General features: G+C 37.8%; 1 protein-coding gene across 6 annotated transcripts in view; it reads right to left on the bottom strand.

Annotated features, from left to right (window-relative positions):
- The window catches only part of KIDINS220 (kinase D interacting substrate 220), a gene marked incomplete at both ends in the record, with an annotated part of 53,718 nt that overhangs the window by 21,848 nt on the left and 4,480 nt on the right, over nucleotides 1–27,390 (bottom strand). For 3 of the 6 annotated variants that reach the window (XM_079550780.1, XM_079550779.1, XM_079550783.1), the window contains 17 exons: nucleotides 9,785–9,947; nucleotides 11,359–11,503; nucleotides 12,001–12,089; nucleotides 12,276–12,519; nucleotides 13,116–13,256; nucleotides 13,667–13,956; nucleotides 15,895–16,046; nucleotides 16,971–17,136; nucleotides 17,469–17,648; nucleotides 18,100–18,264; nucleotides 18,650–18,827; nucleotides 19,713–19,811; nucleotides 20,522–20,620; nucleotides 22,471–22,569; nucleotides 24,784–24,981; nucleotides 26,482–26,580; nucleotides 27,049–27,150. In XM_079550780.1, the coding sequence (XP_079406906.1) occupies nucleotides 9,785–9,947; nucleotides 11,359–11,503; nucleotides 12,001–12,089; nucleotides 12,276–12,519; nucleotides 13,116–13,256; nucleotides 13,667–13,956; nucleotides 15,895–16,046; nucleotides 16,971–17,136; nucleotides 17,469–17,648; nucleotides 18,100–18,264; nucleotides 18,650–18,827; nucleotides 19,713–19,811; nucleotides 20,522–20,620; nucleotides 22,471–22,569; nucleotides 24,784–24,981; nucleotides 26,482–26,580; nucleotides 27,049–27,150 (2,609 nt within the window). The remainder of the gene's footprint in view (nucleotides 1–9,784; nucleotides 9,948–11,358; nucleotides 11,504–12,000; nucleotides 12,090–12,275; nucleotides 12,520–13,115; nucleotides 13,257–13,666; nucleotides 13,957–15,894; nucleotides 16,047–16,970; nucleotides 17,137–17,468; nucleotides 17,649–18,099; nucleotides 18,265–18,649; nucleotides 18,828–19,712; nucleotides 19,812–20,521; nucleotides 20,621–22,470; nucleotides 22,570–24,783; nucleotides 24,982–26,481; nucleotides 26,581–27,048; nucleotides 27,151–27,390) is intronic. The other 3 variants (XM_079550784.1, XM_079550782.1, XM_079550781.1) reach the window with 1 other exon arrangement.

The following is a 27,390-nucleotide window of genomic DNA, read 5'->3' on the forward strand; positions in this document are numbered from 1 at the left end:
CAGAAATTTGTGTTTACTGTGTTGCTGAAATTAAGACTTGTGTTCTATCCAAAGTTAATATCAACTAGAGGAGTTTGGAGTGACTTGAATTACACAAGTGTTTGGTTTGTTTGTTTTTTTTTTTTATTGGGATATCAGTAATACACATTAACTATAACTTCTTATATGCTTATCTAGAACACAATCCAGAAATGCGACTTACTAGTCTACATTAGCAAGGTAACTAAAAAGAAAGGCAAAAAAAAAAAAATACTCAGAACTTCCTTTCTGTAGTGTTCTGATCAGCTTTTGCAGTCCTTTTCTCTCCCCAGTATTTTTTCAACAGAACTCTCCTCTTACTTGTCCTTTGGTAATTACTGTCCTTCTCCTTCATGCCTTGTCTCATGTACTACACAGTTTGGGAAATCACAGAACCATAGAATGGTCTGGGTTGGCAGAGACCTTTGAGATTCTCTGGATCCAACTCCCCTGCTATAAGCAGGGACACCTTCCACTAGACCAGGTTGCTCAAAGCCCCATCCAGCCTGACCTTCTACACCTTCAAGAGGCATCCACATCCTCTCCAGGCAAAGAATTTCTTCCTGTCATCTAGTTTAATCTACCCTCTTCCAGTTTAAAGCCATTTCCCCTCATCCTGTTTCTATATGCCCTTACAAGAAGTCTCTACCAGCCTTCCTGGAGGCCCCTTTCATATACTGGAAGACCCCTATAAGGCCTCACCAGAACCTTCTCTTCTCGAGGCTGAAAGCCCCAATATTCTCAGCCTGTCCTCGCAGGGCAGGTGCTCCAGCCCTCTGATCATCTTTCTGCCCTCCTCTGGACCCGCTCTGTAGTTCAACATCAACTGGCATTCTAGCCATTAATACTGGGACATAATTAGTGTAAGAAACCCAACTTTCTGTGTCCTTCATTGTAAATAAGAGACAATAAAAGGAAATTGAAAAAAAAAAAAAAAGTGCACATTAAGTATTAAGAAGCAACGTCTCACTGTGAGGCCTACAAGAATACTGAATTGCCTTCTTAAAATAAGTGATTTAATTGAACGTGGCCTGAGCAAAAGATTTTTGCAGAGAGCATTCTGACCAGAAGAGATGAATGTGGCACTTTTAATTTCTGTAATCACTAAAAAGCTACACTGCTTAAATTAATACATCAATAGATTTCATACAAGTTGCAAATCCCTCAAAAGTTAATTTCACTCTTTTTATTGAAAGGTATTTAAACAGTGTCAAAACTGGAATTAACATAATAACCTTCCAGAAAAGTTACATTTCAAACAATCTTGCTCATTTTAAATTGCTAGAAATTTGCAGAAAAGTATATAACATGCTTTTTAACAAAATAATTTAATAGGTACTTGTCTAAAACACTGTAATGGAAAAGTAGACAGATAATGCTTATCTTCAGTCTTTATTTTACTCCTTTTCTTCTTACTTATGTATATTAACAAAAAAACCCTCAAATGATTTAGACAAAAGCTTTTAGCTCAACACATAATTGCAACAAAATTACAATAATTGTACCAATTAAAATAATCCTGAATGAACAGTTTGTCATCTTAATGTTCCAATGGTTTACAGAAGGATCTACTTAATTAGCTGAAATTGCTTTCCAATGTTAGTATCAAATGTCATTTGTTAAAAGTTGAACGATTTCGAAAATAATTTAACAAAGCAATTTTACAAAACACCAAGAACCAACATTTTCTTTTCAGCTGAATAAAGCAAGCAGATGTGTCATCAAATTGCTATAAAATAAATGAGCCTTTATATGGGGAAAAAATAAATTTTACTACTAGTGCTACGGAATACTTTTTTCTGATTTTTTTTTATGAAATCAATTTTTTTAATAAAATAATTTCATATCATTTGTATCTTAGTGGTATTTTTAGTATGCTGTAAATACTGCTTCTAAATTGAAGCAGTAAACAATGAAGTACAAATATTCAACTGCAGGCATTTTTGTGACTTCCTAGTTTGGTTCACATGGGCTTATCACACAAAAGATTTGAACTTATCAGTAAAATATTGCATGAAACGAATCCACACCACTTAACTCCAAATCTACAATAATCCAATGTTGTTCCACTTATTACTACATTAATCTTTACCAGCTGAACCTAAAGAAAAAAGGAAAACCAGAGGACGAGTTGTCTGATATTTATATACTTCAGAATACTGAAATATTCCTCCAGTTATTTAGAGAGAAAAATTTCTATGGTTACTTCCCATAAGTAGTAACTTCTGGGACTTGAAGAAAAAAAAAAAAAACAACAAAACAAGCAAGCAAAATCATACACCCATCCTGAAACTGGAAAGACAGTATCTAGAACTGAACAAGTCAAGGAATACCAATGCTTTCCATGATTTATGAATTAGTCAGAGCAGATGTCTTTTACAAATTACTCCTTAGAACAGTGTAACAGTTACAAATGCATTAACAAAACCTAATAAAAGAACTATAGCTAGCTTATATTCTTCAGTTCTACCCACAAAAAGAATCTGGAATAAAAGAAAGCTACTATGTTATTCTTCAAAGCTTGATTATGTTCTGCTTTGACACGTGGATTTGCCATCCAACACAGCTAGGTACACATAGATACGTGGATGTTAAATTCAGCCAAAGTGATTTATGAATATTATGTTGTGTTTAAAACAATGGCTACTTACAACTCTGGGGAAAGCACAACCATTTTCTCATCCTGGAAGATCTCTTTTTTTTTTTCTTAATCAAAGACTTAAGATTCTTGATTTTCATAGTTTTCTTTAGTTTCTAAGCAGCATGTTTTCAAGGAAATTAAGTAAAGGGTGGAGCTCCTAAGCTGAACAGATGGCTTGTGAGTGTTCCTTCCATCTTGAGCCAAGCTATCATGTTCTAATATTTTGAATGAATGTGTAAGAATAGGCATGTCACAGAAATCCAGGGACCAGCAACAACTTGCCAGTATCCTCACAAAGCTTTCTCAGTAACTCAGTTTGAGCAAAGCTTGGGGGAAAAAAAAGTGACAGTTAAGACTGTCCCTCATGACATCACACATGACAAGCAGAGCAACACCAAAGTAGCCAGGAGGAAATGCTTGAATAGAAGGCTGTGTGACTACTTAAGTTCTATGTCATTAAACAAAATGTAAAGTCAATTCTGGGGACAAGAACTCTCTTCTCTCAAGCATTAACAGAGTGAGTCATGGTCTCCTTCAGGACAGTCTCCTTAGATACACCAGCTGTATTCCTCTTTACGTGTTTCACCACGTAATGGCTAGAATTATATTCAGTTAGATAAGTAACCTAGATCCTAACTGCACAAGAGAGCAGAAAACACCATGTATCTATCAAATTATAGTTACAGGGTAAATACTCTATCCACAGTTGCATCCAGTCATGACCATGAACAAGTTCTTACAGAGCAGCATTAACTTCACACACAGAATATCATATAAAACAGTCATCGCCACCTCTCTCTTCCACGTGTTTTTTTTTTTTAATTGAAGTAACCTTAGCTGCTGTGATTTGTGCTGAATCTGATCTTTTCCTCCTTTTGTAAACACATTCAAACCACATTTATTTGTGCACTTTTTTTTTTTTTTTTTTTTTTAAAGAGCTTCAATTACTGACTCTCAATGATCCTGAATAAGCTTCAGGTGCAAGGAAAAACACAAGACTCAGTTTAGGCCTCTGCCTACAGGAACTTCAGGGGTAAAAATTTAGACACCCAAAGTTTTTCTAGTGTTTACAAGGTTGCTTAGTCATTTTTCTGAATCCTTCTCTTGAACTCAAGAGGCTAACAAATGCCTGAAGTTCCACTTCCGTCTGTGTAAATCTTAACACACGGAACAGACTCTAACCCATAAAGGCAGTCCAGCTACTAGAGCCATAACAAGCGACAGACTGGTAAAGCCACCATATCTAGAAGAGAACTGGTTAGCTCACAGCTGCAGCGTCTCTCATTGACACCTCCAGAGCTCACAGGGACAAAGGCCTACTAGCAAGATTGATTCAAAATCGCTCCAGTGACTTCTAAGAGCAGCTTCCAATAGACAAAGCATTACAGATGCAGCTCCTTCTATGGTAAGGATACAAACAAGAAAACACGTTCAGCAGTTTGATCTCATTTAGTGAATAAACTTAATGAAGAAAAGGGATGAGAACACATTGCCCTTGTACAACTGGCTTTAACATCAATATTTTTAATTGAGAAGGTGTTAATATCTAATCACTGTTTTACTGCCCTAAACATTAGAAAGTATAAGAAAAAAAAACGAAGCAAGATGGTTAGCACTCAGATCCTCAAACTGAAATGCTTAACCAATATCTTTGGGGGAAATACGATTCAAATGTCTCAGTCTTGAGGAAAACCTGAGAATCTGAAACAAAGGAGAAAGCATTCTTTACAAAGGAAACCAAAATTCTTCACAGCATGAGAAAAAGGAAAAAAAAGATCTGTGTTGATATTCATAGAAAAATTTTGAAGTGAAGCTAGGGCTCTTCTCATCCTCTAAGATCTTGTCGATGTTGGTACATCCATTCTGAAATACACTGACTAGAATCTCACAGTGTTCAGAATGTAGATGGCACCACAGATATGTTTAATACAATAATTTCTTTCATCTCTTTGATGATAAATCCTAAAGACACAATTTCCTTTTCTGACTGCTGTTGAGCACTGAATGTATTTTTTCATCTGTCAGCAATGAATCTGTGAATGTTCTTTGTAGGTGCAGATCCACAGACCACAACTACATTAGTAGCCTCACAGATGAGATCATTTTCCCCAGTAGGTTAAGACAGACATATCCACAATGACTTGCATCTGCAATTTGCTCACTGTTACTTCTGCAACCCTCTGTGAAACAGTTGTCCCAATTAAATCTCCATATTGCATCTTTTCCCTCAGTCAGAGAGGGAGTTTCTCATGGGACTCTTACTCCTCCTTTTTGCTTCCCTCTTCTGCTTTCCTCAAACAATCTTGCCTGCAATTACCCTAAGTTTTAATACATGTGAATGTTCTCAGGATCTTGCTTAAAACTTCTGAAACTTCAAGACATTACATCACATTCTTCACATGTTCATTGACTCTGTTGAAAAATTCATACTCTTGAAAAATATCTTCTCTCTTCAAAAGCCACTCTGCTTTTCCCAATATATCCTTTATTTAGATCTGGCACTGATATTCTTTCTAGTGTCACGGATATTTTATGTAGTCTTCACAACAGCAGATTCCCATTGCTGGCTAGTTTACAAGTGTGAAAAGTATCAGTTGCAAATGTTCAGTTAAAACTTGCTTTAATCTGGCAACTTAATACTGTGGCAACTTCATTTACAGAACACTCAAGGATTTTGCTCCCCTTCAGGGTTACAAACGTTTGCTTTCTGCAATTTCTACAAGCCATTTTGGCATTACACAGAACTGACATTAGGGAGATTCTACAGTAACACAGAAGAGAACTCAGCACAACATAAATAGAGACAAATACTAAGTGTATGCTACAATAATGAATGCAAAAAGAACATGATAAAATGAATGAAACCAGAGCTGGACAAAAGACACGGTTAATGATCACAGATCAACGTGAACACCAAGGGGAAAGGAGGACGCAATAGATGAGAAATCAGAATAGGGAGCTTAACCCTGCAAGGAGAAAGCCTGCATGAAAAACCTGTTGGCAAAAGAACACTTGGAAAGGCAACAGCCAAGATCTAAAGAGTAAATACTGGTGCTACTAAGTATACCAACCAGAAGGCTGAACAAAGAGATCCATACCAGCAAAGAGAAATGCTGGCAAATAAGAGGACACAAGTGAGATGAAATGGCATGTTAAAGAAAGTACGAAGATTAAAGACATTTTTTCCAGAATCTGGATACAAAGAGTGAACAACGCAGACTTACTATTTGTTTTCAAAATTTGACATAATTGAAAAGCATGGGCTTATTTCCATCTACTAAAGAAAGAACTATAACACAGAATGTCTACCTGTTACTAAGAGATAAGCAAGCAGCATCAGTTCACAAAGTCTGCCCACAGAGACATTGCAAAGTGATGCTCATTTTAATTTTATTTTAAGAAGATCCTAGGAAAACGTTGCTTGTGCAATATCTGATGTTTTACCATCTCTGAGAAGTATGGGACAGTAAGGACACATTACTCCCAACAGAATGATACTAATTAGTAGTCCTTCACATCAGTCTACACAGTACCTACAGAAAACGCACTAGCAAATTTATTCTCTAGCAATCATTCATGAAAAGAATGTATTAGTTTATCTGGAAGCGAAGAGCTACAGGTATATTTACTCAAAAATCAGTTTGATATCTTCTCCCCCAGGAACACTGCAGCTCCGGGCTCCCACACTGCTCTGAGTACTCAGCACTCGCAGGTATTAGCCTGCAATGTGCTGCCAGCAGCCAGCAGCGGCACAGCACTACCCAAGTGAAAGGTACAGGAGGTGACCACTTTAGCTTCACTAAGGAACTGATGAATAGTTCTAGAACAGCTTTCAGTTGTCTTAGTTCAGTGTTCTGTAACTGTAACAGACAGCACTGCGATGTGACAGCAGACGGCTCTCCCTTTACTACATTATCTGCAAACTGCATAGGCAGGCTACTTTATTCTTCCATTTCTTGACGCTCAACTACTTGATTCTTTTCATTTCAGCCATACCTTCTGCATTGCTTATTCTTTGAATCAACACTGAAAAACAAAGCACCTGGTGGAAAAGATCCCTGATGCTGTACCTGAGCGCAGAGCTCCATGAGCCAGGCACGGCACCGCGCGAGTGCCACCTGCCGGCACCAACTGCTGGCGGGGAACAGCTGGGAGCTGCCTGCCTCCAGAAACAGCCGTGCTGTTTCAGCTGTACAATGGGTTTGTCACCTCTCGTCACACCCTCCATGCACACCTGAAGTACCTGTCGCAACTCTGTGAACTTCATTTGAGGGTACCTATAACACACCTACCCGATGGGTCAATCACTGTAAGGGAGACCAAATGCTGGACAGGACTGTGCCATCAAAGCCCTCACATGGGGGGAAGCAATCACAAGTTGAAAACTCCACATATAAAAAGGAATCTCTGAAACTGCCATCTTCAAAGGAGGTGTCCAAGCAGCCATCTCTCCTCACGCACTTACAGCTCAGAAACACATCAAAACCAAAGAAAATGTGCACTGCCACAGTAAAAAAGCATTCTGATGCAAACTATCCAATGCTAGGAAAATTATATTCTGGTTCCTGTTCTAAAGCACCAAAACATTTTCAAATAACTCCTTCCAGAATAAAAGCCAGGGAAGAAGTAACAAGCACTCAGTACAGGAGTAGAAGTTATATAAGTACAGAAATCTGGTATCTATTCATGGCACTCCAAATGGGAAAGCTGTTCCATCAACTAGAAAACCTAAGAAAACAGAGATTGCAGCTCTAAAAGAGGAGCTAAATTAAATACTCTATTTTGAATTGATACAGGAGTAGATATTCAAGCCAAATTACTTCAAACAGTTGTAGCTGAAGAGCAGTAATACACTGCTATACGCTGAAAGGACTATTTTGAATAAAACAGAAGTTTCAGAGCTTCAGGTAATCCAAGAGGAGAGTTCACAGACCTCTTCATGCTCAGCACATGGTGAACACAATTGCCCAAATCATCAGACAGATCTCAGCTTTGTCACTATATCACGAGAGCTGTAAATCTAGTTCCTTACACAGGTTCAACAGAAGAGTGCAAGAGGTGCATCAACTCTCTTCCTAAGCATGGAGTGAGGGTGTCATTATGGCAGGTTTTGTTTGATTTAGCCAAGAGATGGCACAGGGTTCTTCACTGTTGCTTCACATTACAGACCCTTTAAACACCATAAACTTATAAATCAGTTTATTAATGCCTATGTTACGAATCTGCAAGCTACTCAAGTGGCAATACTACTTCCAGATGCGCTTCGCATTGCAAGAGGCAAAATTGCATGGTAGGTTTCATGCATCTTCTCCACGCTGAACTAATAAACCCTGACACTGGCAACCATTCAAGTGTCTGTGCTAACAACTAATAATCCAGAACCAGAATAAGCCTTCTGCATTCAGTCGTGCCTGTTCTTTCCTTCCCCTCAAGTTGGTTTATTACAGATTTCATGTTACACTGGAATCACTAGTAAATGTTTTTTGAGAACAATTCAGGTCTCTAATATTCCCTTCAGCTCCTCAGAAACATCAAATAGGTTGGTATTTCTTGAAGACAGCACTGGACTTTGTTCATTCCTAAGTGATTTAGTACTGCTGATGCTAATTAATCAAAGGGTACTAATGAGAACCTCAAACTAACTTCAGGTATATGTTAGTAGCTATTAATGCAAAGACTTCATACAGGCTTTCTAGGAAAATAACATACCTCCTAAGAGATTAATAATATCCCAACATCCTAATGGATGCCTCGCTACAAGAGAACTCAATATGAAGATTAAGATCTCTCAAGCAAGAGAGTTAAGCAAGCATGTGCAAGTCATCAACAGGGTGAAGAAATAAACTGGAATTTGAATTAATGAAAAGGATGTGCTAACATATTTATTTCAGAGTAAGAATCTCCCATGTTTACTCTTTACCAGTACAAATGGGATTGCATGAAACAGACTAAATAATGTGCAATTAAAAAAGTTGTTCCAAAACTGTCAGCAGAAGCCCAACAACAATTACTTGACAATATCCTCTGCTGTTAAGCAATGAATTACAGAATATCTTAAGCTGGAAGAAAGAAGAAAGAAGCTTGGGGCTGTGCCCACTGCCCTGCAGAGCCTGTTCCATGCCCACCATCCTCTGGTGAAGCACCTATTCCTAATGCCCAGCCTGACATTCCCTTGATGCAGGTGACAAGGAATGAAAAAAAGCTGAAGAATCTGTATCCATAAAAAAAAGTTTTGCTTAGATACAGTGTCAAAATCTTTCAGAAATAGTAGCACAGACTGCATTTCTTTCTCAGGACACAATCATCCAACAGTTTGGCCCTAATATGGCTTAATTTAAATCTGTTTCATAACTTTAAAAAGAAAGACAGCTGAGGTTTTCCCTCAGTAGCATTGAAGAAAAATGTCTGATATGAGACATTATCTGTACTTCTGCGGATTTTTCTCATACCAACTGGTCTGGAATTGAAAATCTGTGTTAAAAATAAAGAGACTGCAGTATTTGTCATCTTATTCAATCAGAAAATGACAATTCTACCATCCTACTGCCACCAGGTCGCTTCTCGCTATCCACATTTCCTTTCACACAAGCAGCGCAGATCCAGACAGGGACGTTCACTGGAAACACCTCTTGCTCTCAGAAGCAATATGTAGATAGCACTTACAGACAGCAACTTGCATCAGTGACCAAGAAAGAGCTCACATTCCACCTTCACACTCTAACTTCAGTAAAAAGAATACTACATCCTTGAGCACATCATTAACAGAGCACCAAAACTGCAGAGATCTTTTTGAGTAAAGGCAGTCTGTAGAAACCAGAATCTGCACTGAAGTCTAACTAGATAAACTTAGCTTGACCACTGTAGAGATGAAAGTTAGATCAAGAAATAAACATACAGTTACCTGTAAAAGAATTCCAGTATACTATCCTTTGGTTTTAACACAAAGAATGCATGGTGCATTAAATGGTGATGAAAGTCATTTTACAAGTAGCCAGAAGTTAACAGAAGAGAGTTAGACCGTAGGAATTCTCAATTACAACTGCGTCGCTGTTTGAAAGCCACAATACCCCAATAATCATCTGCAATGATTATTTTAATCATTCAAACTACATACCATCCACCTACCTCTCATAGATGGTTTTTAAAGTCAGTTGATCTGGAACACCTTCAGTCTCTTCAAGATGCAGTATGAGCCACGACGTTCTATACGGCCACTGCTCTGTGAGATTGATCCAACTAGCAAGCCTATCCCAATTGAAGGTGATTTGATTTGCTCTCAATAAGCGACCTAATAAAACAGAAAAAAAGAAACACAGGTGTTTTTATGTTGGCTGGTTTTTCTTTTTTTTCCCCCTTTCCAAAGATACCTTCCTCAACCTCTCCCTTCCCTCCAAAGTAACAGTTATGTATGTCCTTATGTCCCTCATCCTGATCTAAGTACTTTCCGGCATTATAACTTTTAGCTTGGAGCTGAAGTTGATGTTCTCATTCTGTTACAGGTAAACTTCAACAAAACTAAATACAGAAGTTCACAAAACTCATGCTAACGTGGTGAAAGATCTTTTGTGCACTGGGATACAAAACACAGTCAGAAGAAATAACCAGAACTGCCATCTTTATCAGTCAAAGAAGTGAATTTCAAAGCTGTGAATAAAAAATGGCTTTCAGTTAATAAGACAAGGTATGAATTACAAATAAAGCTCATTTTAGAAGACAGAAAAAAGATGAGTGAACCAAGTTAATAAGTTTTAGCAACTTTTCCTTACAGAACTGCATTCCTATTGGTGAGATGACATTTAATGTACAGCTTGAAGGCTCTGCTCTTGGAGTGCTTCATGACATCGTTTATAATCACAAGTTACTGCACAAAGTTTTCTTCCAGGGTATCTTCTGCTTGTTTTTACAGTATTTTATTACTATAAACATCTAAGTTTGTGATTTTGTTGTACTTCCACATTTGTACTAGAATTTGCCAACGATAACGACAGTGTGAGGAGATGGTGTATTTACTTAGAATTTTAGCTCTGCTTTCACACATAAATCATCTCTAGACGTAAAGACCAACAGGAAAAATAAGAGAGACTCTTCTATTAATTAGATCAGTGCAAGATTTTTTTACTTCAGCATTAAATGTTACCCTAGAAAGACAGGTCACTGAACATAATACATTATTGTTAGTATTGCTGGTAGGATAGGAGAGTATCAGTCTTCCCAGCACTCAAATTTCATTAGGCATGCTAAGTTTAGAAATCCTATTTTCATACTTAACTCAGAACTTGTAATAATCCGATTAATACTAGGACTGTTAAAACACAAGAACAGTGCCCTTTTCCTTCAAAACACACTACTATTCACTTAGTTATCTATCTGTACAGCACACTACCATTCATCATTTGGTGAGGTCCCTTAACACATATTTCCCATAAAAACTGTGATGTCAAATAGTGTTAAAATATTTTTAATATTTAAGACAATACATCTGATTGATCCACGAATCCCTGAAGTTTTCCAGTTAGTCCTATACAGGTAATACTGTTTATTCCACTTGTTTCTGCTGAATAAAGGTTATCCTCTACAGGGGTCCACTTCCTACTCAAACGTTCAGAACACAAAGCCTGGAACAGGTAAAACAACAGAATCCTTCCAAAAAAAAGCTGGCATTTGCCTTCATGCCACAGGAAAACAAGTGCAACGCTTACCTGTCACTGAAACTATGTTCAGTAATCTTCTCATGGTCTGAGGACTGATATCACTGAACCAATCCTCTGTAACCAGAAGCTTGGTCAAATCAAAGGACATCTGGCGAGTAATGGTGCGCTGCATCTGGCGCCTTCGGTAAGTATCCTGGTGGCGACACACAAGAGCAGGAAGTACTGATAGGTAACAAAGTAATTTAGGTATTTGAAACTGAAATAATTTTACTTCAATATCAAGTTAAAAACCCTGTGAGTAAATACAACTGTGAGGCTGAAATACCATAAAATATTTAGCTGAATTTAACTGACTTAGGTACATAACATCTGATGTAACACATAAATAGCATGCTGTATCTTTCAGCATTCATAGAAAGCTTAAACATTCCACCAGTTTCTGAACATAAAGCTTTGTGGAAAAGAACACTTAAGTGAACAAGCACAGCTTTTCTTCTTTGATTAAAAAAAATCAGTCTGCTGATTTAGGAATATAGTTCTCCTATATAGATCATACCATCCTAACTTCCAAGGAATAGTTTGACAAGTCTTCAAAGTTGATGCCATTAAATACATAAAAGAAAATGAGAAAAGAATAAGAAAGAAAAACCCTATCACCAGTACTGGACCATTTAGTATAACATCTCTCACCCGCCTATTGAGAGCTGTTTTGCTGCCAAGCTTGGTCATCTCCCCAAGGCTGTTCTGAGAAACTCTTCTGTCAATCTCTTCATGCAATCCTGCCAGGTTAAAAAAAAAAAAAAAAAAAAAAAAAAAAGCATTTTCTTTTGTTATTCACTCGTGTGCATGTGACTGCATTATAAAATAACATTAATAATCTACAAATTATTTAATTAGCTCGTTCCAGGAAACAGATTTTACCACCGTTTTTGTAACCTCAGCATTATTCTCCTGCATAACTTTACCTGCATTATCTGTGTAAGGAACATCCCCATTGGTTGTCGAAGCCACCATCAGTTTTTTTGCATTACTAAGCCCTCGGCTATTCAGAAAAACAGGCAAATGGACTATATTGCGCATGTAATCATGTCCATTTATGTTTGAGTCACGTAGAACACTGTTGAGATTCTGGTTAATAGCTTTTATAATTATGTGTGGGTCACTCGCAAAAATAGCAATAAATGGGCCTTTTGAAAACAAGACTCGCACCTGTAAGAAAGGAGACAGTAAGCCCAGTATTAAGTGTCAGTCATCTGAACATCTGATTCAACATTTTACACTCTGTCCTAGATAGAGAACCAGGGACAGACAAAGATGTCAGTTTCTTCGATATGACATATCTATGGACATACCATCCATAAGCATACTTGACACATTAGCAGAAGCACTTAAAACAGAAGTCATTAGCAAGAAAATATTATGCAGCAATGTCACAGTCCCTGAAATATTTACCCTGTAAGTATTTATCGTCTGAAGCACTTCAGAAACAACCAAAACCTCTTCAAACAATGTACGTTTGTTACAAAAAGATCTCAGTTTTCTAATAATTGGCACCCGCTGATTTCAAAACATTCGCACTTACAAACATGTGCAGTGCCACTAAGATGCAGTTTCCAACTTCTGAAAGCTGCTCCTCTTAGTGTTACAGCTATGCTTCTGCACACAAACGTTTAAAAATAACTACAGCACAGCAGAGACTCTGTATACAGGCTTTCATTCTAAAGAAAATGCAATAAGTGGATGAATCTGAATCATCTATGGAAGAGAGAATCCAGAGCTCATCTCTGTATAATGATCCAACTCACGGTATCAAGCATTTGTAAAACTTTGTCCTGTTCACAAGCATCCAATCCATCAATAATTACAACAAGTCTGGTCTGATTCTGAGTGAAGCTGTCAATGGTTTTTGCCATTTTGGCCATCAGCTCCACTTCACATTTCAAAACCTAAGGGAAAAAAAAAAAAAAAAAAAAAAAAAAAGGAAAAGCAGAGAAGGAAAAGACATTATTATAACACTTAAGTCTCAAAAAAATGCACCTGATTTCTTTGACAGATTGTTACTTATCCCAAAAATACTTCAGTAAGTTTACAAAAATGAATGCTTATAAAAACTGGAATTCCTCCCAGAAGTGCAAGAGTCCTAGAAATCTCTCTTCCAAAACACTCATTCTTCCAGTCACACTGAAATATACAGCAGCACAGCCTGCTCTGCTTTAAAGTAACAAATTACCCTTAGCCTTGGTTGCTCACCTTTAGAATGTTTAAGAAGTTATTCTTTCTAGTCTCACCATCACCAAAGTAAGTTAGGGGGGGTTGGGTTCACGTCTTTTAAAGGCTAATTCACACAAACACTTACCTTCATGAATCCCTCACTTTTCAGCTTGTGAAGCTTGGAGGCAGCATGGTGAAGACGTTTTCTTTGAGAATTCAAAACTGAATCCATCACTTGCCACCACGTGCGACAATTCAAGATAAAGGCCAAACCAACAACACACGTGACTGAGATAAGAATAGCATTCACTGTCATGTTGGTTGGCTCTACATTAAAAATCGCCAGCAGGGCAACCGCAGAAACAACACAAGACAATATGAACAGGAAAATCACAAAGGATGGGAGACAGCATGTTTTCTTCCATTTCTTTTTACCTAGAAAACAAGTATTTGCTGTTACAATGAACATACGATGTCATTACAGGTAAATTCATAATATATTAACCTGCACACCTCTTACAATAATTTGCACCAAAGGTTAGTGCACTTTTACAATTCAGTTACAAAAGTAAAAAAAAAAAATCACCTAAATTTGCTAAAAAATCTTGGAAATCATAAAGCAGAGAATTTTTAACCTTCAGTTTGTTTCAAGAAATCCATAGCGGATTGAAACAACCTTCATTAAGCAGCTTTCACACCAGTAGTATCAGCCCTTTTATGACATCCCTCAGTTAAGTGTATTTCTACAAGTTCTAGGCAAATGGTGAAGTAACTAACTGGTTTTGAACAGAAATCCAATCTTTAAGTAACCCAATAACATTTCCATTGGAGAAATGACTCAAAAATGCAAGCCACAATTTGAGATTGAAGCTCTAGCCTCACCCTTTTCTGCATGCTAACACATACACAGAGTACATAAAGAGCAGGTGACCACAAGATCTCAGAGAAGGCTGACTTATCCAGGGTTGATAAGGAATAGACAAGAGAACACGGCAGTTGTCGGATCAGCAGACCTAGCAATTTAAGAAACAGTTTTTTTGTTGTTTTAACCAAAACAGCACCTTCTGCCTTTGGGAACTGTATGAGCAGAGAAATTCAACACTTGTCCATGTCAAAGAACAGAATACAGTAACAGTCTAACAGAAAATGATGAAAGAAAAAAAAAAAAAAAAAAAAAAAAAAAATCAATATTTTAACTTCAATGAAAAAAAAACTATTCTGAAAGAATTTCAGACCACATACGACACTCTAGACCAGGGTTTAAGCTGGAAAGGTCTTTCCCATTACTGACATAAGATGACAGGTTTGTGATGCAGTACAAAGCAACAGAAATGCACAATGACAGGACTGGAGTGCAAGAAGCAAAGAGTAACGGCTCAGATAAAGATGTGTAGAAGTGAATATAAGTAGGGATGTAAGTCTCCTCTAAATAGAAAGAGACAGGAATGGATTACAGGGGGACTTACAAATCAACAAAGAAATGGCAACTGAATGTGTCTGCGAGTGTAGAGACATAACAGACGTTAAAGATAAGGAAAAGAAAACCATATGGAATGTCTGTGAACATCTAGAGACTTGGAGAGGTTTTGTAAGATCAAATACAGAATTAGAAAGAGCACAAGAAGGCAGCAGAGCCAAAGAACACAAGACTAAGGTAGGACAGGTGAAGGGGAATGGGCAATTACTGCAGCTTATCACAAGAACCAGCACTAAATCAAACCTTGCTTTCAGTGAAATTACAGCACCATAAAAGCTGAAGTTAAGGAGAGCTTCAATGAAGGAGACAAACTAGAGAATGTCTAATACAGAAACAAGAGAGAAAAAAAAAATCCATGCAACAGTTTGATAAAGGACATACAGTGAATTTGTGAAAGAATAATGAAGAGCAAGTTGTGTTTGGCACACAGGATGCGTCTTCCACCCTGAAGAATATAGAAGAAATATTTCATTTAAGGACAACAGATTCCTGTGAGAGGAATCTGTGAGATTCCTCTGTGTGATACATTCAAGCCTAAATGAGGAGAAACTGAACTCTAAGCAGCAATAAGTTTTCTACGAACTGAAAATTCTCCTTTACCTCACAGCATCATACGCTGTTCTGCATATTTTTTTCAGCAATCTGCAGATGGGACAGAAAAAGTTTCTCCCACTTGGATCAAGTAAAAATACTTCATTTCATCTTACCATATTTGTTAATAAAATCAAGATAAACAAAGAACACAGAGCATTTTTCTCTCCAAGACAATGAAGAGAATTTCTCCTTCCGCATGATTACAGCAGTTTCTAAAAAGAGCTTCTCCTATGAGGAACAGAACCCCTAATAACTGTGCACTGAAATGGTATAATCAGAAATACCACTCAGGTAATAAAAACCTTGCGTATCTTCTGTCTTGAAAACTCGAAATAGCCTTGTTGCTAAGAAACCAAATTCTCTTTCACATGCATCAGAGAGGGTAGCAATCATCTCAGCCAATGAAGTTTCTCCACCTACACTGGACAGTCTATTGTAGTCCGTGAACAAAAATCTGAAAGAGGAAAAAAAAACATAGATGTTATATACTTTGGAAAGCTTGAAATAGTTTCAGATCACCAAGGCAAAAATCTTCCTGCATATCAGTAGCTGAAAGATTTCTTTTATTTGGTTTATCCAAGTGGGAAAACATTTAAAATACTTCTTTTTTTAAATCTCTAACATAAAATTACATACTTATTTGTCCCATTATCAACTTCTTTTTTGGCCCACTTCCTACTCCAAAACTTATTAAAAAAGATAAAAACGAAGACAGCAATAATGGCAGCTCAGACAGCAGTAAAAACAAAAATATCTTCACAACCCCAGAGAATAATGTCAACAAGTACTTTTGAAGTCACATTCTGACATTTATCAAATATTCATGGCAGATCAAAAAACATACAGAAGAACATCACATAAAAGCACCACTGGGCTAAATTAACAGCTTCTAAACGACAGCGGTATATAAAACCACAAAACACAGTTAAACTTTTGTGGCTTACAATACGCTACAAGCTTTGAGCAGCTTGATGCTCTACTTGCAAGAAAACAAAAAAGGTCTTAGAAAGATATCCTAACAACAATAATCAGTGAAATAAGCATCAAGCATAACTCCCTGGTATAGCCCACTACTAACTTCTTACTTTCTCTGTCACAAATTAATTAAACAAACAACAACACAACTACACATCACCACCAAAAAGCAGTACCTTCCACTGACATTGGCACAGAGTAGCAACAGTAATTTGACAGAGTAGTTTCTTGATCTTTACACCCTCAAGAATTTACTCGCATCAGCCTTCATGGCTGCTCTCCCAACAGGAATCATAACAGCTTTACACAGGACAATATGCACACACATTAATACACACAGTCTGGAAAGCGCCAGAGCGAATCTGAATTTTTCATTCCAGACTAAGCAAGTGAAATAACCAACCTCACAGGTAAAGCTTTAGTGGTTTGCTCTGGTAACTCTGGTGGGTTCACAAACATGAGTTTCAGAAGCAACTCTAAGTATCCAATGTGCCTTGCCAGTCTTGTACTCAGTACCCAGGCCCAGTTCCAGCTCTCACCTTCTCTTCGACCACCGAAATAAATTACAGCTAGAAGAAGGAAAAAAGTCTGTTTTAGTGGAAATTCACAACTGGAAGGAATCATGAAGTTCACATACAGATAGAGAGTGAAGTTCAATGAATTTCAACAATTACGGCCAGAAATGAGAAAGGTAACAGCAACGTAGTGAAGGTAATATGCACGGTTTTGTCTGTTTTCAAGAACATCTTCTCACAAAGTACAACACAAGAAAAGGGTCAAAGGAGGTCTTACTTCCCACAGAATCAGGTTTTCCTCTAAAAGTTTGTCTACAAAACAGAAACTAATGCTAAAAATAGATATTTAGCAAAAGCCATCAGAAAATACATAAAAACAGACTTACTGAAGAAAATGTAGAGCACTGCTAATAAGCTGAGTGACACTGCTATTCCAAGCTTTGCATCCACTGTGAAAGCAAGCAATAAACCCAAACCTCCACAGAGCAAAAGTGTGAGAAACACAATCAGCCAGGAGAACTGAAACAGAGGTTCAATCTGCTGCCCAGCAAAAGTCTTCATTTCATCTGAAAAACAAAGTCCAGTAAACATGTTAAACCATTCTAGACCAAAAGGCACAGAAATCATTATACAGACCCTCATTTATTGAAGATATTTTTTCCTACACTAACTTCTCCCTAATATTGACCAAAACCAATGGAAACTTAACTCATAGTTATAATGGTTATATAGTTATAACTCCTCTTCAAAGAGGAGTGCAAGAAGTTTTCATCCACACAATGAAAAGATGAACAACAAGCAGGAAAGAAATGCTGAAAAGCTTTCTGAATACACAGGAGTTAATGAACATCACACTCAAAAAACGAAAAATGCACACTGCTTTTTATTTATGGTGTGGTACACAGATCAGATACAGCACTAGATGAACCAATGGCTGCTGCAAAAGCTATCAACACCAATGTGATGATTTCCATAGGTGTATCTGAAGCCACAAGAAAAGGGTGCATCAAATTTTACCTTCTAGTTTCTTGAGCAGGAAAGATTTTCCACTTCCCCACTGAGCATATAAGCCCACACAAATAGGTGGCTGCATGGTAGGTTCACTTAGAATATCTGCTAAAGCACTGCTATACAGATCATAACCCAGCATGTCACCATCAGATTCCGTGGGAGACAAATGTCCTGTAAAATAAATACTGTGTTACAAAGCTTTGTTTTAAGAAATTCCATCAGTATGACAATTTTGATACATAAATTTATGACAGGTTTACCTATGTTTGTGTGCATAACCCTCTCATATAAATTATTAGTGTTATTAACACAGCAGTATTGGTGTTACATTCTTGTTGGAACGAACGCTGATCACCTATGTATTATATAATTATCAAAACTATTAGAGCTTACTACAAATCCTCCAACAAAATGACAGCAAATGAAAGAAAATTCCTACGTAACCAAGACTTCAGTAAAAGTGATTAAGAGAAATGGTGTAGTATGCAATGTCACAGTGCAAAGATTAAAAATAGAAGGCGTGTTTGACCACTTTTAGGCCAATACTTCTACTCACTAGCTCCAAATATCTGTGTTAAAATACTCTTCTGGTGGCTGCAGTCAATGTTGTAAGGTGTTTCCCCTGCTTTGTTGGGTCTATAAAGCAATCTACCGTCTTTTGGATTTCGCAAGAGCAATTCAGCAAGTTTACGGCTTCTTCCACGAATAGCAATATGAAGTGGGGTGTCTCCTTTCTGCAAGTCAGGAAAAACAACTGGTAATACCTAACATGAATTCGTAAGATGAAAAGGCAACGTCACAGAATCAGAGAATCATTTAGGTTGGAGAAGATCTTCAGGATTATTACTTTTGACCACCAACCTGACCTACTAAGTCCCATCACACAGAAAATACATTCCACATCCCTCCAAACGCATTATGTACTCGCAGTACACCTTAAGGAACTCTTTATAGCATTAAACCTTACAGTCAGCTTTTTTCCCCCCTTGAAGAAGTATTCTAAAGTTAAAAACAAAACAAAACACAAGTGCAAAGGTAAAGGCCTCATAATGCATTAAGGCATTATCTTCTTTCAACGGTCATGGAAACCGCAGTCTCTACTTAGAAAACAAGTGTCTGCTAGCAAATTCAGAGACCTGTATGGAATAGGAGAATTATTTCAATGTCTGCACAGATCTCTCAAAAAAACTTTAAAGTTTCCTTATTACACCAAATCCAAAATACCTCTTCTGTGCCTGAGATATAAGACTAAGTTCTAAGAGGTGCCAACAGTATCAAATAAATACCCCAGTACTGAAGAGGTTTACCAAAGTAGGTAACACGAGAGGTCAGTAACAAATCATTGTTATCCATCTTTGGCATTGCTTAGTTTAGTGGCTGACAATCAAAATTAAAAAGTGACTGGCTGGCAATTAACATAACCAGATCTATACTCTTTTTTGAGCATATTAAGGATCAGTATTTCTCTGTGAAATTCTTATTCCTGACACAGAATCTCCATCCACACGACTGCAATAAAACTTATTTCTGTTTTAGCCTCACCAGTTCACATTAGAATTTGGTTGCAAAACAAAAACGATTAAATATACTGAGTAAATGAACACATAAATATTCTCTACCTTGTCTACAGCAGAGACCTTAGCTCCTTTGTCCAGAAGAAGCTCCACTATTTCAATATTTCTCATTTTGGTTGCCTTGATAAGTGGCGTTTCTCCATCCTGAAAGTAAAAGCAAAGCCCAATTTAAAAACAAAACAAACACACACTAAACCTTCCTTGTATACTCAATAACAAACAAAAAGCAGCAACAGTGCAACAAATCAAATCCTACCATGTGATAATTTTCTAAATAAATGTTATTTTGCAGGTAACAACCCTTCAGCATGCCTGTGCTCAAAAAAGAATCACAGACACTACTAGAGATCGATTGAACAGCAGCAAAAAAACACATGTGCAGAATGCATTTCTGCTAAGCATCAAATAGAGAAAGAGTGGACAGAGATACAATGAAAGATATTTGAGAGGAGAGGCAAATCACTTCTGTACGTAACATTTCCCTACTTTTTTTTAAATAATATTTTTTTCATTCACTGAATGATGAACTTAACTAAGCTTAGTAACACCAGAAGGCTCTTCTCAGACTTCCCAGTACCAGCTTGCTGCTGATAGTGTCAGCTGTGCTGAGGTAAAGTATGAGCAGATACTCATAGTTTCAGTTAGCAAGTGATCAAGTGGACATTAACATCACTGAAAAGAAATTGTGTATTTCAGAAAGAAGGAAAAAATAAGTTATTTATTTTAAACAGCACCCAAGATACTCATACTTCATAATACCAAAAATCGTAAGTTTCTGTGATTTTAACATCACGTGGGAATTGAGAGAAGATGTTAAACAAAGCAAATTGTGCTCTCAAAACTCTCATGCTTACCTTTGTATACGTTTCAGTATCAGGGTTGCACTGCAAGATGTCCCTCACCATTGTAGCATTTCCTTTCTCAACTGCCCAATATAAAGCAGTTTTATTATCCTAAAAAAAAAAAAAAAAAAAAAAGCAGCACTTTAATACAATAGGATTAATTTCAAAACCAATATAAAATGCAATCACTATACTGAAAACAGCACACAAATCAGCAAATTTTAGTATAGTTCAGGGCAAATGGAAATGCTACCAACTCTAACTGATACCAGTGGAACCTGGTGGGGAAATCTGGCTAAAGAATACAAAATCTATTTTAAAAACCAGAAGAGAATATCTTGAGAGCTCTAGCAACCTGAGAGAGCCAATCTGCCTTGAAACAGCTTCCAAAACACGTCTCCAAAAACTATACATGGGTTTTCAGTTGTAACTCAAATACATAGATTTTCTAACAAAATAAAACAACTTTTTTTTCTTCCTCTGTTACGTAGTATTTATGTTTCTCTGTTTTTTGTTTGCTTAGGGGTTCTCGTTTTAATGGAGCCTTTAAAAAGGAAAAGTTCAGAAAGATCTTTATGGCATAGCCAATAAAACCACTGTACCGGTGGACTGGTTGGTTGTTACAACAAAAGAACAACATTCACATTGGAAAGCTATAAACAGACGTGAAGGTCAACACAAAGCATCAGAATGCAGATCAGCCACGCAACACATCACTGAAGCAGGAGGAAAGGTTGACAGCTGCAAATCTCCTTACATTATGTTTTCTTTCCTCTCTCCCCAGTAACACATACTAACCCAGGAAACCTCTGACCGCACCTTTTTGTAGCCTGTAGTGGCAACTGCCCTGCAACTAGTTTCTTTTTGAGGCATATCTGCGTAGAGGCATTTTCAAGAAAGGTCTCTAAACACAAACTTGCTTCTAAGCAGCCATTACAGCCCCTCCCGTACTTTCATTTGCAGCTCTTCCTCTCTCACTTCTGGGCTTCACAGCAAACTGACTTTAAAGCCTTTCTCACCAGTTTAACAAACCTGCTCACTGAGATTTCTTTCCTCTCAGGTCACCTCTTCCTCAGCCATGAGCTTCCAACAGGACACCAGAGTGGGGAAGCTGATTCCTTGCTAACATCAGCTGCAAAGCCAGACTCTGGTCTACTGGATGCTCACAGCTAAGCCTTTCACCTGAGCTCCTCTTCGTTTCCCAAGCACTAGTTCACAAAACCCTAAAGTCACTTTCTATCTGCTCAGGGTCTCCCCTGAGCTCTCAGTATCCATGGGGATGGAGCACAAAGAACACGTGAGCTAGGAGGCCAGGCAGAACTCAGCAATGCTTCCAGAACACCACAGAAGAAAGCAAGCTGAACATAAAATAAAAGTGCTGAGCTCAGCTAAGAGAGCTTTTGGAAGAGTACAAACAGAACCCTACACAAAGGACAAAAACGGAAAGGAAGGGCAAGCAGAAAATACAGAATCCACTGCCAATAACTGCTTGTTGCAGCAAGGAAGTTTGCTAAAGAGGGAACCAATCAAATACAGGGACATAACTGGCTTAGCATTACTGATACTACGTTGATATGATACCCCTATTGGCAGTATAAAAAGTACCAAATATCAGAATATTAAGTGTATTAAAATACTTCACACTATTTTAGATCTGTTTAAACCTTTATTTCATCAGCAGTGCTGGTGGAGTAAGTTCTGCTTACACCCTTTGCTTTTCAACCATTATGAACAGCAGCTAAAAGTTAATGCTTAGCACACCATCACAGTTACATACACTCAGTCTTTAAGACTGCACTGCAACACGACATTTTTACCATTCGATGGGAAGCTGAGCTCCCTATAGAGCAGAATTTGAAAAGCTTTTTAAAGCCCTGTTTTTAGACACATAGTATAATTGTTTGATATCCAGATTCACAACCTATTTAAGGAGGATGTGACATGTACACTGTTGTACTTACCTGACCTCTGATGTCTATATCAGCATACTTATGGAGCAGGGCTCTGACAATTTCAACATGACCTCCTCTAACAGCCCCAATCAGCACCGTGTCTCCGCTCTGGAAAAATTGTGAAAGAATATTGAAGGTGAATTAACTCTGTTCAGCAAAAAAAGAAAGCCAACGTGAAAAATAATGACAGCCTCCAAAGAGACATTGTGCCTGTGCACTCTTTAAAAGAAAAATGAAAAAAAAAAAAAAACAAATTAAAAACCTGAACAGCCAAAACAAAACTTTCAATCTCTGACTGAAAATAACAGATATACAGCCGTACATATATTTTGTTTTTTTTTTTTTTTTTTTTTTGCAAAGAGATTAAGTATAACAGACTCACGGGCAAAACAAACATCCAAGGAATGCATATCCATCTTAAACAACTAAAGCCTGAACTACTAATGGGGAGGAATAAGATCAGCTGTTCTCTATGTTCATAAGACAACTAAAACTCACGGTAATCACAGAATCATAGAATGGTTTGGGTTGGAAGGGACCTTTAAAATCGTCCAGTTCCAACCCCCTGCTATAGGTGGGGACACTTCCCACCAGACCAGGGTACTCTCAGCCCCATCCAGCCTGGCCTCGAATGCTTCCAGGGGAGGGGACATCCACAACCTCACCGGGCAACCTGTTCCAGTGTCTCAGCACCCTCACAGTAAAGAATTTATTCCTAATATCTAGTCTAAATCTCCCTTCTTCCAGTTTAAAACCACTTCCCCTTGTCCCGTCACTACCTGCCCTTACACAAAGTTGCTCCCCATAAGTAATAACCTCTTTAAAGTCAGTCTGGAATGTTGGCTGCCTTCTTTGGACATTCAAAAATGACAAAGGATTTTCAAGATTTCTCTGGAGTGAGTGAGTGAGTGTGTGTATATATATGCACAGATTTGACTGCTACCCAGTTTACACTCTGTCATAAGAGAGAAAAGAAGCCAAAGGCTGGTTTCAGTTCTAATTAATTGAAAGAAAAGTTATTTTGCTGTGGTAAATTGAGTTACAAAAGTGTAAAACAGTTACAGTTTTGCTTAAGGCTTCTCACTTTAACACACTTAAGAATCCATCATCATTTCAGAAAGCGAAATCCTGAAATGACTTCTTTAATAATTATTTTATCACAGAACAAGAAAAATAAATGAAAGTACAGCTAAATCACAGACGTGGAAATCAGTTATAAACCTGAGCAGTAGCAGGTCCTCTATCAACTGCAGCCATTATGCATCTGGCTGGCAAACAAGAGATTTTCCTTTTTCAAATTCTACTCTACAGTTTGAAACTAGAACTACTTGTTGTCTGACGTATTTTGGAATGCATCTGCACTGTAAGTTGTCATTTATTCTTCCCAAAAGCACAGAAGAATACACAGCTGCAGCATTTTCTTAAAGAAAAAGTGGAAAGGGAGATTCTAAATATATTTTCTTAAACGTTTAAAGTTTTGCCTTGGTATGTAGTCCGGATCAAAGTCTTTGTCCAATGCAGCACTGCAGCTCAGCACAAAATCATCTACTATATGCATAAAGCTGAGACATGAAATATGGGAAAATGCACCCAAAACTCCTTTTAAAATTACACAACAAATACAAGGAAGTTTTTCTCATCTCTCTGCAGCCCTCAAGGAATTCACTTTTGGACTGAAACACAATTTAGGATAATAACACCTTAAAACCATGTCACTACCCTGAAATAAAATCATAATCTTGACAGAGGCACCTAATTTTAGGTATCTAAGCCTCTATTATGCCCTTGGCTGCAGTGCTGCCTCTGCCACTTCAGAAAACAATGAACTCAAGGCAGCACTGCAAACAGTCCAAAGCATATCTATGTAAGCAACTGAAAAAAGGCCTGAGTGGCCAGTGTAATTCTCACTCTAGCTGCTCAGAGGTACACAGTGCATCTACACATCACATCTACGTGTCTCAGTGGAAGTCTTCCTCTTGTATATGGAATTTCCCTAATAAAATGTTTTTTAAATGTTCAAGATGAGGGGTGGCATTGAAAGAAATATATTATTATTTCCAGTATCCGTTTACTATTTTAATAGCATGATCATGAATATTAATATACAAAAAAACCACCCCAAAGCTGCACACTAGCACAAAGTTTTTGGAGCAGTTTCATTTTAAAAAGTGATTTTACTTCCTCTCTCTTACGGCAGCCACTTCAAATAGCTGCAGCACTGCAATACACGGAAAGACCTCTGGGTGGCAGAAACATTAAACAACGTACCCACACATTTGCACTCCATACACTGGTATTTAAACGGTAAGAAAGTTTACTCACTCTGTCAGGAATATTCACGTAAGTTCCAGCATCGAGAAGATCCTGCACAATCTCCGTATGCCCTTCCTTTGACGCAATCATCAAAGCTGTATTTCCATCTTTATCAGTTAAGTTCACGTTTGGGTTCCTTTTCAGGATTTCTTTCACCGAGTCGGTGTAGCCACCCTTAACTGCCACAATAAGTGCAGTCATCGAATTCTGTGAACAAACAAAGAGATTTTGTTTTACAGTCAATATAGAACTCATCGCTGCATCAGCTTAAATAACAGAAGAATACCCGATGATGCATCTTTTTTAGGGATCCAAATGTTTCCTTAGCTTTACATCCTGATGTTCATATACCATGCTTATGCTTTGCACTAAAAAATAAAAAGCTAAAATGAAAAGAGGAAGAAGAAAAGAGATACTAACACTACAACAAGAAAACGTTTTAAATGCAAATGGAAAAGTTCCATTTAATTGAACTCCTGAACGTCACAGGCACTGTGCAATCACCTTACTGCCACATGAGAATTTAGTATTATCACAATCACCAAGGTTGACACAGACCTCCAGGATCATGCAGTCCAACTGTCCACCCATCACCAATATTTCCCACTAAACCATGGCCCCCAGTACAACATCTAAATGTTCCCTGAACATCTCCTGGGACGGTGACTCCACCACCCCCCTGGGCAGCACATTTCAGTGCCTGACCACTCTCTTCTGGTGAAAAAGTTTTTCCTAGCATCCAACCTGAATCTCCCCTAGTGCAACCTGAGGCCATTCCCTCTCACCCCATCACTAGTTACACAGTAGAAGAGACCAGTCTCCACCTCTTCACAGCCTCCCTTTAGGTAGCTGTAGAGAGCTGTAAGGTCTCCCCTGAGCCTCCTCTTCTCCAGACTGAACAATCCCAGCTCCCTCAGCCGCTCCTCATAAGCCCTGTGCTCCAGACCCCTCTCCAGTTTCGTTGCCCTTCTCTGGACACGTTCCAGGGCCTCAATGTCTTTCTTGAGGTGAGGGGCCCAAAACTGAACACAGCACTCGAGGTGCGGCCTCACCAGTGCTGAGTACAGGGGGATGATCACCTCCCTGCTCCTGCTGGCAATGCTACTTCTGACACAAGCCAGGATGCCATTGGTCTTCTCGGCCATCTGGGCACACTGCTGCCTCATGTTCAGCTGAACGCTGACCAACTGCCCCAGGTCCATTTCTGCCTCAGTATTCCAGGCACTCTGCTCTTAGCTTGCAGTGTTGCCTGGGGTTGTTGTAGCCAAAGTGCAGGACCCAACACTTGGTCCTGGTTGAAATCCATCTCATTCTATCTACTATCAAGGTGTCAACACCATTCAGAAAGAGTTGGGTTTTCTTGTTTGCTTTTTTTATACGAACTTCAGAAATAATCATACAAATAACAAAAGCTGTCCTACATAATTTTCCATTCAGTTTTATTTAGTTTGAACCAGTATTTTCAATTACTTGTTATTTAAATTGCTAAATAATGAAATCTGCTTTAATTAGAAATAAAACAACACACAACTGAAACTTAAAAAAAGAAACCAGCCAACCCTAACTTCAGAAAAGTTGTAACTGTCACTAGCATTTTCAAAAGGCATGCCGAGTTAAATTTATTTGTATTTGCAAATATCTGAACATATGTTAATTGCACAGATGTACGTGCCTCCATCTTTCACTGGAAAACAAGCAGTTACTTACAGCTCCTTCTTGATCAACATCAGCTCCCATTTGCAGCAAGTATTTCACACAATCCAAATGGCCTTTCCTAGCTGCCCACACCAATGGGGTGGTTCCATACTGCAAAAGTATTGCAAAACATTTTGTCATATTTAGTATCTTCTACATTTTAGTACTCATCCTATGCTTCAGTCATTTGCTATTACAAAGACAAAACTTCATTATAAAAAATTGATACATGAATCTGAAAAGCCACTAACATTTTTTTTCCTAAAGATTCTAGCAATAAAAGCTATTAGTCTATGCAACTAGTGGCTTAAAGAACAGAAATACCTTCCACTGAAACAAGTGTTCACAGCCATCCTAGGGAAAAACTTCCAGCATTTATAATGACTTAATTACACTAATTCTAAGCTTATAGGCAAAATATAATGTCAAACATTAAACTACTTGACACATTTATTTATAGACAGATATATTTAAACTACTGCAATCATTTTAAGATATTACAGGCAAAGAACACAATTCATTTTTACAAGAAATGTACCAATCCTTAATGAAATGAAATCTCACAAAAACATGACTTACTTTGTCAGAGCAGTTCACTTTAGCTCCGTGCTGCAGTAAGAGATGGACTATATCCGAGTGGCCCCGTCCTGCTGCCCAAATAATTGGATAAACACTGTATTGCTTGGAAGAAAAAGAATATAGGATGAACCACAAGGATGAATACTGCTTTTAATTTTTCAAACACATTATTGATGTACTGATCACAGTACTCCAGGAGGTGATGAACACACAGGAGAAGGAATACACAAAATAAATCTAATAACATATAACGTTTCCTAGCACACTGTGTAGATGATGGCTAAAAAGAGGCTGCTGTTTTGAAACAATTTTCTAACTCCTTAAGGCTTAAAAATTCACAGT

This window comes from Tetrao urogallus, assembly GCF_951394365.1.
Source record: "Tetrao urogallus genome assembly, chromosome: 2".
In the NCBI taxonomy this organism is placed as follows: domain Eukaryota; kingdom Metazoa; phylum Chordata; class Aves; order Galliformes; family Phasianidae; genus Tetrao; species Tetrao urogallus.